Below are 18,713 nucleotides of genomic sequence, written 5' to 3'. Positions count from 1 at the left end.
TGTGACTGACTCGGTGCGTTATTTTTAAAACGTGTCATCTCATCAAAGCATCACTTCTCACTCACCCGAGAGAATCTCGATAGCCTTTACGGCCGCGTTCTGGTCGGGGAAGTCCACAAAGGCATAGCCGGATTTAACGAGGACCTGCTCGGCCGCGGGCAGCTTCCTTTCCCCGAAGAGCTGCTGCAAGTCCTCCACAGTGACCGAAGGACTTAGATTCCCAACATATAGTTTGTTCATGATCTGACAGGAGCAAGGGTGGAGGGGGGTGGACAGAGAAATAAATCCCAAAGATCCTTAAGCGAGGCTGCAAAAAGAAAAAGAAAATAGAAAAAAGGAAAATTAAAAAAGGTGGTGAGGGAGGGGGGAAAAGGCAATAGTTAGACCCCCCTTGGAATAGACTAAGCTATAAGCAAAGCAAGCCCCCCCTTGCAGCAACTCTGGCCCTGGCCAAACTCTTTTTCACGGGGACTCTGGGAGTTACGACACTACTCTGGAGCCAACAAGCACCGCCTCTAAAATAAAAGCGCCCCTCTTTAAAAAAAAAAAAAAAAAAAAAAACGATGCTTGCTGCATAACGAGGGGTTCCCTGCTGGTTCAGACCCTCGAAAGTGGCATGTACGGCTTCCCGAATTCAGACTTGACTCATAAAATGCTTTATTATTGTCCCAATAAAAAAATATCACAAAATATTTTAATGCTAAAATTCCTTGCCCTGTGTTTCGTAGCTCAACACACGTTTTAGAATTTGTTACTGCAAATGACTTTGTAATATATTTTTAGTAAAAAATAAGCGTACATTACAAATTAAAAGCAATTTGATTTTTATGACCTATTTTTCTAATTAATTCAAAACATTATACTGTATATCAAACTGTACATGCATTATCATCCCCAATTCAGATAAAAAGCATTAAAACAAACTGGATCCACAAATCTTTAATAAATATATTGAAATATTTGAAATAATTGGTTGCGAGTCACCATGTTAGTAGCATTATGCAATAAAAACTAAGACATAATTGTTCATTAAAGACTTCATTTTAATCGTGAGCCCCACGTTTTAAAAATGCTCGTCACAATACGTTTCTGGAAAATAATGAATCCACAACTGCATGCAAAAAAGTGATCTATTAAATTATGAATACAAAAAATAAGTCCATGCTCATTTTTAGGAGTGTATTTTGAAAAACCACACAGTTACCGAGCACCGTTCTAGACACTGTAGGCATTAAATATTCATCCTGAACTCCAACAAACACGTAGTAGTGTGTCACAGAATTATTATGTGGATTTCTTTTGCTCTGACCTGTGGCTGTGATTGAAAGGCTGGCATTGCATGAGCAGCTTCTCGGTGGGTGTGTGCATGTTCACAAGGTGGAGCCTCTCTGTAAAGGGGGAGGGGAAGGGTGGAGGACACACAAGAGGGAAGGGCTGGGACTGAGAAAGTCGTGAGCACTTTCTGTACCACACGCCGAAAGGGGGGTGGGCCTGCACACCACACCCACTCCGGGGTCCTCTTCACGTGACTTTTCAGCTCGTCTCTTCCCCACCCCCCCTGTGGAACACTGCTGCCATCCTACAGCTGCAGATTGACTGTGGGGGGAAGGAAAGAAAAAAAAAAAAGCCACTCCCCCCCTCTCCACACACATACATACACACCCTCAGGCCTAACTGAATGAAATGCACTTGCGTGGATTCCAAATGGTTGCAGTCAGATATTATGCGGTGATAAAATCAAATCAATGGCACAATTGTCTAGTATGGGTTATTTACGTCCTACCCTGGTTCACGTTATGGCCAAGTAGGTCAGCGTGTCTTCCAAGGTGTAGTCAGCAATATGGACGCCATCTTCTCAGTTGGTGTCAGAAGAGCGAGGGAGGGAATACTGTAGTCATAAAAATAAATATATTTGTTTTTATGAAAGGAAAATCAGATAACATTTGGAAATATCTTTTCAAGACATAGTAACATGGCACACCACACACAAAAAGGCATTTATATTTTTTTGCGTCAGATGGTTGCATGCATGGAATTTTCATTTTTAAAAATCAAACAGTTCTACCTTAATTTCACTGATTCAAAGTTTATAAATGGACCAAAAATTTTACAATGAATTAGAATCGATATTCCAAGAGCCCTACTCTTCAGGTGGCAACAGCGATAAAAAGTAACTCCAAGAGTCACAGAAGGTAAACATCCTTGGAAATGTTCATGACTTAAGGACCTGTTGCTGTTCAGCTCACATTAGAGAAAGGAGGTTTTGCGAAAAGTTTTGAAAAACAAAAAAACAGCATTCAAAATAAAAGTTTAGAGAACGTCAACGAAAGGTTATAGTACATTTTATGGTCAGCCTAAATTCCACCCAGAAGTTGAATGTTGCAAACTTTCTGTCGTCGTCTTACGGCTTGGCTTTCTCTCGCTTGGTACCTACAAGCATAATTTTTGTTGTGAATGATCTCGACTGGCATTTGAATAGGCCATATGTGCTAATGCAACACCATTCATATGCAATTTGACATTTACAATTGCAGCCAAACTGCAGACGACACTCAGTAGAAAGAAAAATAATAATGATGTCAAGTCCAACAATCTCATTTCCAATCAATAAATTCCAAAAGGAAAAGGCTGACTAATAAACTAAACTTTAGTCCAAAGCATCAAAAGGTGGAGGGCTACAAAGTACAACAACTGTACAACGTTCTTGTACTAAAATTGAGCTTTTCAAAACAATTTGCATGTAAAGTAATCACAAACTCACCAACATACCAACTGCGATCGTCTTTGTTCAAGTTCCTTTTAAAGTGTTTGACTTTGAGAGGTTTTGTTCGGTAATATTGTTTTAAAAGAAGCGGCTACAACGTAAGTGGGTAAAATACGGCGATGACGTCATATTTTCTTGTACGTGCTTTATTGAACAACAAAAAAGTCATGCTGCTAAAAAAAATATCTGGTGCGCTAACACAAATATGTGATGAAACCCAATATGATATACAGCTGCATCTCACAAAATTACAATAACGTTGTCATAAAGTAGTTAAAAAATCCAAAAGTGAAACTTATTGCACAGCACGGGAAAAGAGTCAAACTTTATTTTAAATTGCTTTCAGGATTTGTTGTCGTATTTGTATCTGTCAATTTGCTATTCAACTCAGTTTATTTATCTTTGTTGCCACCTGAGGGGAAAGACCAAACGCAACATTTAACAAAAATACGTGCCCCTTTCATTGCCGTAACAACTCGACGGGCTATAAATAATGTCTGGGATAATGTTGCATGTTTGTTTGCACTCACATTAATGAAGCTGCTGGTTTCAGCTTGTCAATGTGTTGATGCTTGTGTTAGAGCCTAGATAAGATAGATGGAGAAGCTGCTTCTCCAGCAGCTCAAGCGAGAATGAAGCAGAAGGCTGAGAGCTCCCTCTTCTGTCTTTAGCAGACATAACTAGTCGATCACCAATCACATTTCTCACAGAGGCTTAACTAGCAGATCACAAACGACATCTGAAATGTTCTCGAGATAATGTTTAATATTTCAAACCCGTTCTTGTTTTTAAGGACACACGTTTTAACTTATAGAGCTTTCTAATATGCCTTTTTTATTTAAATTTTCCTTTCACCGAATTATTTTTTTATTCTTGCTTCTTTAATCATATGACCATCTACCACACTTGACCCAGGCTGCTGATAGCTGGCTCCCCATCCTGAGAGTATGCATACCTGAAAATATTAAATTTCACAATTTGACTCGGTGTCTTTTTAAGTGAGACTGATTGTACGAATGGATAGTAGAATGCGAGCATAGTTAAGACGCAGGTAGTGCACTATTTCCCCACTAGATGGTGCTAGTTTCATTGTGCATCATTTTTTTGTACCCCAGAGGAGCGTTCCATCTAACTTGGGGCAAGAAGCAGGGTATTTTATTTCAAGTGAGCCACTTCTTCAAGACACTCGGCATCCATTAGTCCAAACACCATTATTTGTAGAAATACATTAAAATAATAAAATAATAATATATAAATATATTATATAGATATATATCAGAATAATATCAAATATATTAGAAATAAAATCTAAATGTTCCACAAAAAAAAAACTGCACTAAACATGGCTACAATCCAAGATTACATGCCTCTTAAGACCACTTTTGTTTCTACATCCCATTTATTATTTTCTGCACATTTGTCGTGGAGAAATGTATCCCGCACCCCCTTCCTCGCAATCGTGAGGATTTAGGGCCTTTGCATTCATTATATCATTGTAAATGGTGTTTCTTTGACTTTTATATCATTGGGGATAGAGGCAAGCATCTAAATCCGACGATTACCCTGCAAAGATTACAATGTGACTTGTGCAGTTGGCGCACCATAAGCCCCATCTGACCGACGCATGGTTAGACGCCGATTGTAGGCCGTGCAAGGGATGAAAGAGAGCCGCACAAAGAAGCGGACATCCCGGCCAAGTTCGGCTCATGTGAGTCTGCGTTGATTAAAAATGTCAAATGCACTGAAGGGGGGGAAATGTAGCGCAACTGTGGCCTGTAATAACCCCTCAGGGTACAAGGTGCAGTTTAATCTTGAATTGCACGAGCCGCTCAACATCTGGAACGATTTTTAAGATTCCGGGCACTGAGTTATCTTAATGTTAAATACTAGCTTTGTACTGAATGTACATCTGAGGCCATATGCGCTTGTAATTTGCACTTGAAATTTTAATGTAGTATGTATACAAAATTAAGCGTTTTAGACTGTGCATTTATGAGGGCCCATATTTTGTTGCGACGCCCTTGTACTATAACCATTATCCACCGTCTGCCATGTTGGATTTAAAAACTCATTTGTGTGACTCCAGGTCAGAGTAGTATTTGCAGTCTATGGCCCCATCTGCTTATGCTGGAACTAGAAATTCAACTGGCCAGGAACTCCTTTCATATAAATCAGTGATTCCAATCCCACGCCCACTTGGAGGAACATCTGTGAGTGCTGCCACCGTGCGGCCACAGCCATAACCGGAACGGAACAACAGTGCCTTACTATTTCATATTTCTCGGTTAAAAACGCTACTATTCAATCTTTCTCAACGACTATGTTTGTTGTGTAATCTATCGAACGTGTTGGAAGGCGCACTTCTCGGTTTTCTTCTCTTTTTTTTTCCCCTTCGCCGTGGTGGGGTTTTTTTTTCCACGAGTGGGCAGCTGGCTTCGTGTTTTCCGACTCCTCCCGTGTGATGAAGTTGAGATGGTGCGAGTGAGAGAGGAGCGCGCGCGCGTACACGCGAGCGCAGTGGAGCCTCCGACAGCTGGATGCCAAGATGGGGAGAGCGGTGGAACGCCACCGTCGGAGCGTTTGAGGGGGAGAACATCCTTTTCTCGTCGTGCTTGACTGGCTTTTTTTATTTTCAAAACGCTTTTTAAGTAAAGGCGACCCGGGATTCTTGCTCAACGTCTCGCAATCGAAGCCTCCTCCCGTGCAGGCTTCCTACGTGGACCTCGCCCGCCCACCGCGGTGCTCGATTGCGGTCATGTTGTAGTTTTTTTTCTCCCTAAAAGTGTCCCGTTCTTGATCTTTTTGGGGGTGGCGTGGGGGTGAAGTTCGGGCGATGCTGTTATGGCCGCCTCCGGTGCTGCAAAATGTGCGAAGAGTGAGAAGTTGGACGAGGCGCAGAATTTGGCCAAAAGCTGCGCGGGGAGACCAGACTTCCTGCCGTGTGACGGACTCTCCATCTGCGCCACGCACAGCCACGGAAAGTGCTTCAAGCTGCACTGGTGCTGCCACCTGGGATGGTGCCACTGTGAGTTGTTTATGACTTCATGTTGTCTGTGTTCAAAGAACAGCAACCGTGATCATCTCAAATCAAGTTTCCCCTTTGAAATCAATAGTAATCTCATTAATCCGTCCCAGCCCGCAATAACACCAGTAAAAAAAATGTTTTGTAAAATAAGAAAAACATCGCTTAAAATCTAAAGTATTGTACTTTCTAAAAGCATACAGCAAAAAAACAAATTTGAAGCATGTAGACAACCTACTTTTTTTTTTTCCATCTGGCCTCCTTCTGGTGTGCGCGCCTTGGCCACTAGGAGGAAAACACGGAGATTTGATGGGACTGCCAGGAAAACCTCTGTTCCTGTAACCGAATGCTGACTGCTTAGCTCTTAGCCTGTAAGGCTTTTTAGCTTAGCGGCCAGTAATGGTGGCAGTGTGAGTTTGAGCTCCAAGTGGGATGAATGGGAGGAAGTCACCAGTTACATAACCAAAGACAACTAAGTTTCAGTATTATTCCAAATTTTTCCACAGAGGATAAAGAATATATCCTTTTGGGCATCGGTATGTCCGTTTACATGTGTTTTGCTTGCCCGTTTTTGGTGTTCTGCAAAGTGTGTTAGCATCAAGAACTTTCGTAAGGCTAATCTATGTGGTTTGCTTCAATCTAAAATATGTCATTTGCTTTTGTTTTATGTTTGGTTTTATAGTTAACTCACAAATGGGAGTCGCAATAAACAACTGTAAGCAAGCACTTTTTCTAAGAATCGTTTACTAGCCGACAAACTTCTGCTTGTGAAATTTGCTGACACAATTGTTATTTGCGGCTCAAAAATCATACAAACGATGTATCATATTACCCCCCCCAAAAAAAAACTTATTAGTCAAGTCATGTGGATGCATGTGGGTTGTAGAAAACAAGGATGTACAAGCATGGATTACTGTAAACAGTGTGCCGTTACTTTAATTGTAGTTCTTTTATGTCTCACAATAACATGAGCAAAATATTAGGAAAGTTAGTAGTATGATGTGAGACAGAAGGACACTCCTGTAATAAACACTGTAGATTGTTAAATTATGGGAACCCGTATAGAAAATAAATATATGGATCTTGTTAAATGAATGCCATTTTTGTCCAAGGTAGATCCAATCATAGAGTAGCTTTGACCTATAATAGCATATTTTTGAATGTGGTCATGCAATTATAATTTTTTTTGTGCATATATGTATGGGCAGAAGTGAAAAGATGCCACCCCAAGCTTTCCCTCACTTCCTCCCATTTCATTATTAATTCCATTTCAGTGTGAATCTTCCTCAAAGGCTTCAGGTTTTACATTACGGTTGAGGCACGATTGGCTCCTGTCAGCTTTCTAGTCATTCGCCCACTGCCAAAATGATTTGTGCACAGTGCAGTTTTATTTCAAATAGGTTCACTTTTTCTTTTTTTGACAGATTGAGGACAATTTTTTCATTGAAGGGTTTCAAAACAACCTTTTCCCACAAGGTGGTAGAACAACATGGGATGTGTTTGCATGCGTGAGAGAATCCGGATGCAAAACAATGCTTTGTGATTGTTTAGAACCAACAGAAACTATTCCGACTATCCTCACCACTGACTGGTTTCTATCTCACGAGTTCATCTTATGAATAACTAATACTCTAAAAGTATGTCAAACCCAACTGCACCCATTCGAAAAGAATCCCTTGTGAATATTTTCCTCTAGTTTATTGAACAAAATTAGGTCCTGAAGCCATTTTATTTATTTTTTTATTGCGAAAATATTTTGGAACATGTTGTGACTGTGCCATTTTTGGAGCCTCCCAGTTACAAGTGCTTCTCTCATTTCACTGCAGATTGAGTCAGTTCCACCTACGCCATCGTGCCCCTGCAGACACACGGCTGAATAACGTGTATCAATACGCAGCCCAAAGTAGTCCTTGACAAGGGCGGCTAGTTGTTCTGTTTGAGTCGAGTTTACAGGAGCTATTTTAAGCTTTGCGGCATACTTAAACTCCATTTGACTTGTTTTTAAAGTGCTTAGTGTGAATGAGTCTCACCGTGTGTGCACAGACTCTGGCTTACACTTGATAGGGGACATGCTATGTCCCTCATTTCACACACATTTTTTTTCCTGGCCTAAAGTGTCTAGTACAATGTAAAATTATTCAAAGTCAATGATAGTTTTGAAAATATCATTTGAGGAAATATGGCATTAGAAGTTCAAGCCTCAGTTTTTCCCACACCTGGAAGATGTGTCTTTGCTCAAGCAATGGGGGTCAAGCCATATCTTTAAATGACAGGGTTCAGCGTTCTGTTTAAAGGTCAGCGCTTTTCCTTTGCTCATATAGAAATGTCACGGGTATATTCACTCCTCTCGTTCCTCAGACACTTTCTCCAGTCGCGGCCTGACATTTTGACACCGCCGCACAAATCACCGCGACTGAGTTTCAACTTGACAGGTTGTCCTTCTCCTCGGGCACGTCGTGCTTTATCCCATCTCCGGCTGCTCCGGAAATCCACAGATCAGCCTGGAGCACAATCACTATCCACTCGGTAGCCACGAGTCAGGAGAGCTTAAAGTGCGCACAATGTAATCTTTGGGATTGCGAGCTTTAGGATGTGGCTGCTTTGTGCTTTCAAATCATTTGATCAGGGCGGAAGATTTAAGAATCCTTTTCCTGTGTTTATCCTACGCCACACCCATAATGAATTATTTCCTCTCAAGTCTGGTTTTTATTTTTTTAGGGGGGGCAGATGTTCCCTTGCTCCTCCTTTTTCGCGTTAAAATATTCATAGACTGCTAACATGCTGCAGTTCTATTACCACAAACTGCCTCACAGCCATCATTTAATTTTGTCTGGTTTCCTTGTAAACAAAATAAAAAGAACCAACCGTAACATAATGTACCTAATGGATTTCTAAGTGCAATAACGCACTACAGTCGGACTAAACCAGCTTAGACGATTGTATCAGGCAAAACGAGGACACCCGGGGAGAAAAGCAGAGCGGCATACAATACCTTCATGGAGACGTGTAATAATAATACATTACAGGGTGGAAAAGAGACAACTGTCACATCTCGACTGAGTTTTTAGCTCAATCCACCTCAACCGTTTGAATGTGAAAGTTACTGCGTAATATAAGCTTCGAGCAAAAAAAAAAGGTCAACTTGGATATACTTCTCAGCACTTGATCAAACACTAAATCCTAAAATGGTCACTGTTTTTAATAACTGCAAGACTTATTCTTCTGTGAAGATACTTTTCATGTAAACACCAGGGGCCCGTGTCACTTGCTTTGCACGCAGCTGTCTCTTTGCTGTAACATTCCACCCACGAAATAAGGGAGTACCAAATCAGATGGACGTGAACACGACCGTTCAGCAGCTGCTGACAACATCGGTCCGAGCGTCTCATTAGTCATAATTAGCTGTGCTTAGTGTCCCCGCCAATATGTCGAGTCTGATGAGAGATGTCGCTCGCAGCACCAATAAAACCCAACGGATGTGAAGCCTTTTTTCCCCTCCACTGGCTGATTACAATCACCAGGCAAGGTAATCACTCATTAAGCTGAAAATCAAAGTCCTAATGAGTAACGATCTTCTCGGTAAGCTCCCTTCATCTCCAATTTTCCTACTTTTGTGAAAGTGAGCAGATCATTTGAAATACCCAGATGTGTGCTCGATTAGCGTGAACTTGTGTCAATGCGTCATTAATCAAGTCGAGGCTGAGCTGCTTGCAAGTAATAAACGTTTGGATTAAGCTTCATCTAACTCACTATGTGGATATCAGCGTCTTCCGATTATTTGTACTTATTTTGTATTAGTGATTAAAAAAGTTAAATACAAGATTTATTTGATAATCAATTTTTGTCGATTAATCGATTCATTTTAACACCTCGAAAGAAGTCCAAATTTTCAAAATTTGAAGATGCAGGGGTTTTTTTTGTTCGCAGACAGCTCGGCTATATGATGTGAGCAGCATTCTGGTGTGTGTAACCCCACATGCAGTCATAAATAAATCCAAAAGGGAGGCTTATTGCATTGATTTTTGCCGTTTCACCTCTATGCTGCTCCATCATATAAAGCCTCCGTCACTAAAAATGGATCAATACTGCACAGTACAGTCTGTCTGACTAAAGTTGGATTTCAGTGGAATAATATAAAAATATCTATCATTGGCTTAATTTGAAAGTGCATAGTACATTCCATTATCGGAGTAATCCAGACACTGGAACAAAGCAAAGCTCATGTTATTAGTTGAAGTCCTGCCTTTGCTTTTCATGCTATTTCAAGTCAAAAACAAAAAAGATTTGCAAATCAGCAGAGCATCAACACCCAAGCAAAAATCGTTCTTTCCCCCCCTTTGTTCAAAGTGACAAAGGCCCCTTGTTGTTCTGATTCAGCGTAGGGGGAGTCATGAGACAGGAAACGTTTCACATGAGGTTGGCTGAGACCTTCCCCTTTGCTGAAATTTGAGCCTCCGTGTTCGCTCAGAATGAGAATGAGAAGAGGCCAGCACTTGACTGTGAATCACGACATCGTCCGGTTAAATATTTGGTTCTTCTCACAGAGGCTTTGTCAATACGGGTCCGCTTTGCTAAAGACTTGCTCTTGACTTCAAAGCCAGCCAGTATTGACACGACAGTCTGAGCTCAACATGTTTTATGTCCGACTGCAATTTTTTTTGTTAGGGTGAGCACAAATGATGGCGGTGTGACGCTGTGGGGAGATGAAAGAGTGCTCCTGAGTTAGTCACAGAAAGCTAATTGGTCAACTCTCATGATGGAGCACTTTCGTCTACACTGAGGGTTCTTATTTGGCTGTAGAGAAATAGCAATCAGTTAAGCAATTGTGTTTTTGTTTTTTTAAATAAAAAAATACATTTAAAATTAAACTAATATTTTTGACAATAATTTGGTCAATTGACGGATGGAAAACTAATCACGTCTGGAAATAAAAAAGGAGCGCACGATGGAAAGAGGGGTTCAGAAAAGTCAGAGCTTTTTCCGAAAAAAAAAAAAAAATCCATTCATTAATTGCTCATTTTCCACAAACCTTTTCAAAATCGCCATCCCGCACAAAATTCTGAATACATTTTTGTCGCCTCATAAATATGTCAATTATCTTGTGTCCCTTTGTTGCAGTATCTTTGTGTTCCCCCTCACTGACAAGGTTCATTACCTCAGGAACAAGTCACCTCCTTAGCTTGTATGCATCCTGCCTCGTGATTAAATTTTTGTAATGAGGATCTGTAATCTCCCCTTTTCTCATGTGCCCAACGGCCTCATTTACATCTCCTACATCTCCCACAATGCCTTTCATCATCCCTAATTGTGTCGCTTTCAGGCGCTGGCGTTTTAAAATATGATGAAAGGCTCTTGAGGTCGGGCAGTAAGGGTCACGACCTCCCTTCTGCGGTTAACGTGGCCGAGTTTCAGCACAAAACACACAGGAAGCGTCGAAGGGTGTAAACTGCACTCTCGCGTTTGCGCTATTGTGCGATATCCCTCGTTGTCTTCGAGATGCACGATAAGCGTGATCCGCAGAGGGCTGGCTCAAAGTGGACCTCTTTACACTTTAGATGAATCGGCTTCAGCGGCAAGATGGAAGCCGTTCTTAGAAAGAACGCACTTCAAAAACCATGTATGGTAAACATGCTGATTCGGTTTTTCAATCGTATTCATGGTGGACAAAGTTTTGAAATGGTTATTATCTTGGTCCGATTATCGATATCATAAAAGGCTAGCGTTTCAACAAGGGTGTGTAGACTTTTTATATCCAGCTTTCATAGAGCAGGAGAGGAAGAGAGCTTGTCAGCTCGTTCAGTGCAGTCGGTCCTCTCCCGGGAGCCACTTAAACAAAATGCCCGCGCTCCCCCTCCCCCCCGGCTGACGAGCATCACAGTAAGCTCTTCCGTACGTCCGTTTATTTTCTATACCGCTTCCATCTGCAGAGACGCACGCACGCTCGCACCTCGGGCCAATTTCGAGTCTTCAGTGGAGCGAGCGTTGCGCGGCTATATCGTACTTCCATAACATTCTGACTGCCTGCACGATATAATGAGATCCAGTTCAAAAGCTGTAGCACGTATTCCATCTTTACACGTAGCGAGCATTGTGCAGTTTGAATTGAACAATCGCGTTTGTAGATTGGGCTGGCTGTAGCGCCGGCGATTTCGCAATAGTAGCGTCGACTACATCATCGAGTTGCTCAGAGCCTTTCGCCTCTCGTGTTTGTTTATAATAAATAACTTGCCAGTTAACCGTCTCGCTAAAGATAACTAATGCCTAACGTCCCGCTCGTCTTTCTCCAGGCAAGTACGTGTACCAGCCCATGACCAACGTGTGCCTGCTGCCCACCACGGCGGTGCCCCCCACCTCCACCGAGTACAGCAGCACCATGGACCTGTCCGTCTCCCTGGCCGAGCGTTTCCTCAAGCTGGCTCCCTGCTTCCGCTCGCCTCCTCATCTGGAGTCGCCTAAATACTGCGTGATCGCCGACCTCTTTGTGGACGATTACGTGGTCAAGCGCATCAACGGGAAGATGTGCTACGTGCAGCGCCCGCTGCCTCCCGCGCCGCCCGAAGCGCCTCGACCCCCCGCTCCCCCGACACCACCGCAGCGACCCACCGTCAAGCCCGCGCCGGCACCGACCCCGGCCCAGCGTACGCAAGGCGAGCACAAAAAACACGCCTCCCCCTTGGACAAAGTCAAGGGTCCCAAAATGGACCAGTGCTCGTCCCCGTCCAGCTCCGAGGACTCCGGCATCAACGCGCTGGGCCTGCACTGCGTGGAATCCTGCGAGGACGAAAGCGAGCGGGAGGACGACGAGCTGAGCACGGACGGAAACTCAAGTCCCGGAAGTCTGTGGGATCAGGACGACGGCTCCCTGCTCTCTCCCTCCAAGTCGACGATTGAGATCATCGAAAAGATCGAAACAACTGTCTGACACGGTCAGAGGATTTACCTCGGATGAGCCTCGACGCTCAAACGGGGGGCTTTGTCTTGTTTGTTTTCCTCTTCACACCTTCTCGTCACATTCCCCGCATGGAGTGAATTTCCAACACTTTCTACCAAACCGGAGACAAAGATGAAGCACAAGCGTGTCAAGCACAAGCACCGTGGATCCGTGATGGAAAACGAGAAGGACAAAAGCAAAGGGAAAGAAAGTACAAAGGAATTGTGGGACCACACTGAAAAGAGAAAACGATTAGAATGGTTGCTGGATAAAGTCGGATTTTTGAAGCTCCAAGTACAAACACAAATTTAATATATTTATATGTTTAAAAAAAAAAAACATCTGGTTGAGGAGATTTGAGAGTGTAGTTCTTCCTCAGGGACACACGCAGGTCAGACTTTTATGCTCCAAATTATCAGGCTTCGTTTTTCTATTGACTCACGATTAACATCTTTTTAGTTTGGCAGAACAGAAAATATAGAAAAACTAATTGTGCTCTTAGTTCTATATTTTTTTTGTTATCCATTTTACTCTTTGTTGGTTTAGAAAAGCTTCTAATATTGACTTTGTGTCATAATTTCAAAACTTTATTCTATTTTCTTTCCAGTGTGGTCCCCATGCTCACGAGACATTGTAACTTTTCCTTGATGAAAATGAGAAAGTCATCAGGTGTCCTTCCTCGTTCTCTAACCAAAGCTTTGGCTTGATTCCACTCTCACAAAAGGTGAAAAATATTCTAAAGGACAAGGCTGAACCTTTTAAGCTGCGTTTGTGTGCACTTTACCGACGCCGACCCACTAACAACCATTTAGCCAGAGAGGTCCGTGTTCGACAATCAAGGATTTTACACACAAGCACATTCCTACGCCGTGCCTGCCAGTGAGGACCAAGGATGTTCTCCTCAAAGACACCCACCACCACCTTTCAGTCAACTTGCTCACTTCGCAAATTCAGGCTTTAATCTAAACAGGACTTTTTATGACCTCCATTAGCTACAAAGAAATGAAGCGGCGCTGACTTGTCTCAGCGGGACTGGAGGGGAGCACTTCTTCATACATTTAGAAAGTTTTATTAGAATTGAACATTGTCATTTGCTTTATGAGCTTTGGAGCGAAACTGTATTGTGAGGATTGTGGTCACGTCATCCGGGCGAGGCTAGGCTAGGCTAGTGCTGACGTTACTTTGTGCTGTGGAGCCGTGCAAATGTCAATGGGTGCACATTTTAAAAGAGATGAATATGATTCTAAATATGTTTATGTGATGCATAGAATGTTAGAGTTCAATATATAACAAACAGCCCTTATTCGTAAAATAAAGACAATTGGTAAAAAGTAAAAAGATACCAAAAAAAGGTCAGATCGACCAGTCATTTGAAAGATTTTTTTTTTTAAATGGTGGTGTTCAAAAATATCAACTTGCATGTCTTACATTTACCTGACCAAAAAAAAAAAATCACTTAACATACACTTTGTTTTAGTCACAATGCTAAAGGGGCAAGCAAAGGTAACATTCACGTAAATTGGGTTTCTACCAGTGTCACAGTTGAATGTAGTTTTATGTTCTTATATTATTTTCTTATCAATAAATACTGACAAAACTACTTTTTTTCCTTCCCTTTTGTCACCGATAGATTTGCATTAAGAAAGACAAATTCATTGCATGTGAAAGTGACAAGCTGCCGCGTCTGCCATGTCATGAGACCGTTCTCCCCTTGACAGGGCTGCATTGATTTTCTCTTTTTAGCCTCGCCCTCCTGCAAAGCGTATCGATTTTCTGTTTTCGGCAAGTGAAACGTTGCGGAATAAGATGGAATGTAATGATCATTTGTTTCTGGAAAAAGGTAGAGGCATTTTCATGAAGATAAAGATTGGTGGGGAATCAACTGCTGATGCAGATGACATGAGGAAAACAACAGTACAATCCTTTCAATACTATTTGTTCGCTGACACTGAGGCAACTTGTATCTAATATTTTTTTTAAAACACAAAAGTTGAGATTTGGAATAATTTGTTCATGAGCCCCGAACGACCACAGCGAGGAAGAGAGGAGATGAAGGCCAGTTAGGTAGTGCATAATGATGCAAACTCATGTAAGGACGAGGACGAACGAGGCAATTTTGCAGTGCTGCACTTTCTGGGAGTGTCAACTCTTTAATTTCTATCTTCAAACGTGAGCGAGCGATCAAAGGACGCTTTTACTGTCACAGAGTGATTCCACTAGCAGACACCTTGAGCGAGGAAATGGTTTTGAAAATGGTTCTTCAATTTCAAGGACTGTGCCACATTGGCCCAACATGACTCCCAAGGAGGCTGTTTTGAAGTATACTTGTGGTACGTAAAAGAATCACCACGGTTGTACTTCATTTTAAAGTTTACAAGAAATAGATAAATTATTTTTCATTTTAATAATATCACAAAATCATAGGATCTCTATTCGTATTATTTTCACAAATGTCATGGATTGGCTGTGGAATTGGCCTGAAATACACCAGATGGTCACATAATCATAAAAATTTTAATTATAATTATTAATACATTCTTGTGACTCATGTGATGCGTGCAGGTGTGCAGGATGCAGCCCACCCGCTAGCACTTGACAAGCATCCAGTGAGTGGGCGAGATGAGAGCGTGACGATGGCATGATAAGCTAGCTAAACAGCAAGTGTCATTGGGAGTGCAGCGCCTTGTTCCCTGCATGTCAATTATTCATTAGCTCTGCAATGTCTGACCCAAAATAGAGAGGAGATTCTGGGTAAAGATCCACACTCCCTTTAACTTCCCTTCCATGTGCGTGCGTGGTCATTTCAAAAGTCTGTTTCTACAAATCTAGGAAATGCATCATCATTATCCACATATCTGACATTTTGTAGGCGAGCCAACTATTTTTTTTCCAACACATGACGTGCGGTCATGGTGTTCCCTCTGATGAATTGTCATTTTCCGGCTTGACTGATGACAGGGGTAAGCGTCACCGGGGAGGGCACAAAGAGACATCAGTTGTCGCTCATTTGCATTTGAACTTGCGTGATCCGCTCTTGCTAAAGGGGCCCACATGTCGCAAAGGTTACTTTTGAATAATTTACAATGTTATTTGAGATTTCCCTAAAGATACCCTCCTTTAGTCTTTTCATTTCCCTGCAGCTCAAAAGTTAAAATTGTAGTCCAAGCGTTTGAAATAAAGTGATTTTTAGACTCCGAGCTTCATTAGCTAGTTTGCTTTTCAGCCGACTTCGCAAGTGCATCAATAGTTCTTTGCCTTTACCATTAATTCACAAATCCACTAAGGCAAGTTACAATCACAAGGGAATTAAATTCTTCTCTGTTTACATGCAAGCGCCTCCCAGAAGAGACCGACGGTACTAGATGAAGCAGAAATGAAACCTTTGCAATAGGACTTTGTTTACATTCGTGCTAGCCTTCAACATGTCCGCCACAAGGCAAAATGCAAAGCGCTTTCCAAGCCCTCGCCTGCTCTCAGACCTCAAAATATGGATGACGTCGGTAGACTGCTATATTTATGCAGTCTGTTCAAGGTTTACCAGAAAATAAACAAACACTTATCAAAACCAAGTCTCTTCAAATTGACTTCAACGTTACAAAAGGGTACAAGTGGGAAACAAATTCCTGAGATGACACTGACAATAAATCTGTTCTTTCATACTGCAATTCAGCAAATCTGTTTGTTTTGCGTTATCTTCTACAGCGCTGCCAAGAAATAGAGGAGCTGGACACAGGTGGCTTCAAGCAGACGGAAAATATAAGAAAACCATCAGAATGTAAGCAAGTCTAAATCAAAAAACTGCTTCTGTCAGTCATAAAAAATAAAAAAAGAAACATTCCAAGGGAATTGGTGCATTATGAGCTGTTTGCTATGATGGCACCCCAGGGTGAGCTTTGTGTTGCCATTCACGTTTCAAGAGCTTGAGGAGAAATACCCTGAAAAGCACATCACTCCAACTGCGGAGCAGTAAAGTGGAAATCTGAACATCCCCGTAAAGCCTTTTAGAGTCAAACACCATCATTCATTCATTGACACAGGTCTGCTTTCAAATTCTTACAGTTTCAAAACCATTTTAGGAGAAATAATGGGAATTTAAATCATCATGAAGACTATTAACTTCCTCAGCATTTGAAAACCATGTTTCATCTATTTGCTAAAGAAATCGGCATCAATATTCCCGCAGCGAGTCTGCTGGGAGGAGGCATGTTTAATTAAGCTGGTAAATTGGACACCTGACCGTACTGAAGTGCATCTGCATGGATGAGCTCACCGTGAACCATAAAACCGGTCTGTGGCTAGATCAGAGAGATCAAGCCATGCATTTCAGAGAAAAAACAACATGGGGCTTTTATGTAGAAACAGATGGTAGGGAAACAGTATGCAGTCACTCAGATATTGTCTCCAAAACAACTAAAATAATATTTTCCCACACATGGAATTATTCTTTGGGACATTTCTCATTTTACACTGTGCAACATCTCTGCAACTTACAATACGGTTGTGTCGTGATATTAAACACGGGAACGCATCCAGGTGGAATTTAGGAATGCGTCAATTAAAATGCACAAATCCATACAGAAAGAAATGAGTGATGAACACAGAGGACACGTTTGATTAAACTTCTATAACACGGACCTGCTGGCTGCACCAGATGAGGGGCAGCAGATGTGATTTTCCATCTCTAGTTTTCCAGGTTTGTGAGTGCCTAACTGTACTGTAGTCATGTACTCAGTCACCACATGAAAATACCCAATCCCCCCTCTTCCATCCCATCCACTGCGCCAGGGCCTCCTCTATAACAACATTAGCATGTAAATGACAGCTAAGCCCTTTGGCCAGCGGGAGCTGATTGGCTGCACCAGACCTCCAGTTTCTTGGTGCATTAGGATTATTTTTCTTCTCTGTTGAGCGATTATGCACGGGGGAAGGTCACACCGGCGAGGAAATAATAATAAAACCTGATGAATATTTTTTTCTTACTGTTTCTCAAAGTTGGTATTGCTTGGTATGGTATAGGTCGGTCGACTGTACTGAAGCGACGCAGCAAGTGTATCAGCAGGAATGAGAGTCTCGACTCGTGCTAGGGTAAGTTCCCGGCAGTGCTGGCTGCTTCTCGGAGGATACGTTGAATAATTGAAGGGAGAGCAGTGTTCTCCTCTCAGGTCCCCAAAGCTCAGGCATGGGGCTCCACTGATGGAAACAACAGCGAAAAAGATGCGCCGGTCACGGCCTGAGCACGCCGCCACCATCTGCTGCTGCCTGCCTCAGAGACTTCACATGAACGGCAAAATGTGCCAAAGCCGAGGAGCAACAAAGGTGGCCTGTCTCACAGCGCCACAAAGAACAGAAGATGTTGAAAGGAATTTCTAATTTCACGGCAGGCATAGAACGGCCTTGGGGCCACTGACATTTCCTGCACTGCTCTTGCCCCACTTGAGTCTGGAAGAGCCCTGTAAAATATTACTGTACAAGTTATTGGAGCCATTCTTCATAATATACTTCTGTAGACTAGGCCACTACAATCATTTTAGTTATTTATAGATCTAAACGTGAAATGTTGCCAAATCATCCATTATGCAGTAACGGAGCAGGAATGATCGACTTATTTTTACAGTCGGGATGTAAAAGTGTGTTCAGAGGTGAAATGAATGCCGCAATAATTGTAACGCACACGCTGTCTTCAATGAGCGTGTCAATGATGCCAGCTGTCGCTTCTTTCTCACTCTCCGTTAGTCATCAGCAGTCTCTCCTGATAACACTCTGGATGGGGTGAGTCTATAAGTTGAGTAACCAAAGTGAACTTGAGATGTACTTTTATGTCAGGAGGCTCCGAGGGATGAGTCATTGCACGAAAAGTGAGGATGAAAGAAATCAGCACCTTCAAAGACTCTACTATGAAATAAAGAAGATGAAAATGTGTCATGATGAAAACGATAAAAAAAAGAAGCAATTCCTGCGCCCAAGGAAAGCTCGTTCCCATGGCTGGAGCGACAAAT

The 18,713-nt window shown here is 42.2% G+C and overlaps 2 protein-coding genes across 6 annotated transcripts in view; one reads left to right on the top strand and one right to left on the bottom strand.

Annotated features, from left to right (window-relative positions):
• igf2bp2a (insulin-like growth factor 2 mRNA binding protein 2a) overlaps positions 1 to 6,195 on the bottom strand; it is a 35,293-nt gene extending 29,098 nt beyond the window's left edge. Inside the window, exons 1-5 of one of the 5 annotated variants that reach the window (XM_088382653.1) lie at positions 6,025 to 6,195; positions 3,295 to 5,815; positions 1,784 to 1,888; positions 1,310 to 1,388; positions 66 to 307 (exon numbers count right to left, since the gene is read on the bottom strand). In XM_088382653.1, the coding sequence (XP_088238779.1) occupies positions 66 to 240 (175 nt within the window). In that variant the 5' untranslated portion in view covers positions 241 to 307; positions 1,310 to 1,388; positions 1,784 to 1,888; positions 3,295 to 5,815; positions 6,025 to 6,195. Of the gene's footprint in view, positions 1 to 65; positions 308 to 1,309; positions 1,889 to 2,340; positions 2,431 to 2,761; positions 2,900 to 3,294; positions 5,816 to 6,024 lie in introns of those variants that run through there. The other 4 variants (XM_088382652.1, XM_088382655.1, XM_088382654.1 and 1 more) reach the window with 4 other exon arrangements.
• On the top strand, positions 4,981 to 14,317 carry LOC148394345 (UPF0524 protein C3orf70 homolog B-like). Its single transcript, XM_088382661.1, has 2 exons — positions 4,981 to 5,789; positions 12,074 to 14,317. The coding sequence occupies exons 1-2, from the start codon at positions 5,606 to 5,608 to the stop codon at positions 12,706 to 12,708; spliced, it is 819 nt and encodes a 272-aa protein (XP_088238787.1). The 5' UTR covers positions 4,981 to 5,605; the 3' UTR covers positions 12,709 to 14,317.
• The last annotated feature ends 4,396 nt before the right edge of the window (positions 14,318 to 18,713 follow it).

Source organism: Syngnathus floridae, chromosome 8, assembly GCF_059516105.1.
Source record: "Syngnathus floridae isolate MCC-2025c chromosome 8, RoL_Sflo_1.0, whole genome shotgun sequence".
NCBI lineage: Eukaryota > Metazoa > Chordata > Actinopteri > Syngnathiformes > Syngnathidae > Syngnathus > Syngnathus floridae.
The sequence above is the reverse complement of the archived record's forward strand: the minus strand, read 5'-3'. Positions and strand labels throughout refer to the sequence as shown.

Excerpts from the sequence above, each read along its gene's own strand:
- LOC148394345 (XM_088382661.1), top strand. The coding sequence starts at position 5,606 with ATGGCCGCCTCCGGTGCTGCAAAATGTGCGAAGAGTGAGAAGTTGGAC. Across the intron at positions 5,790-12,073 it reads CCACCTGGGATGGTGCCACT|GCAAGTACGTGTACCAGCCC; the intron begins GTGAGTTGTTTA and ends GTCTTTCTCCAG.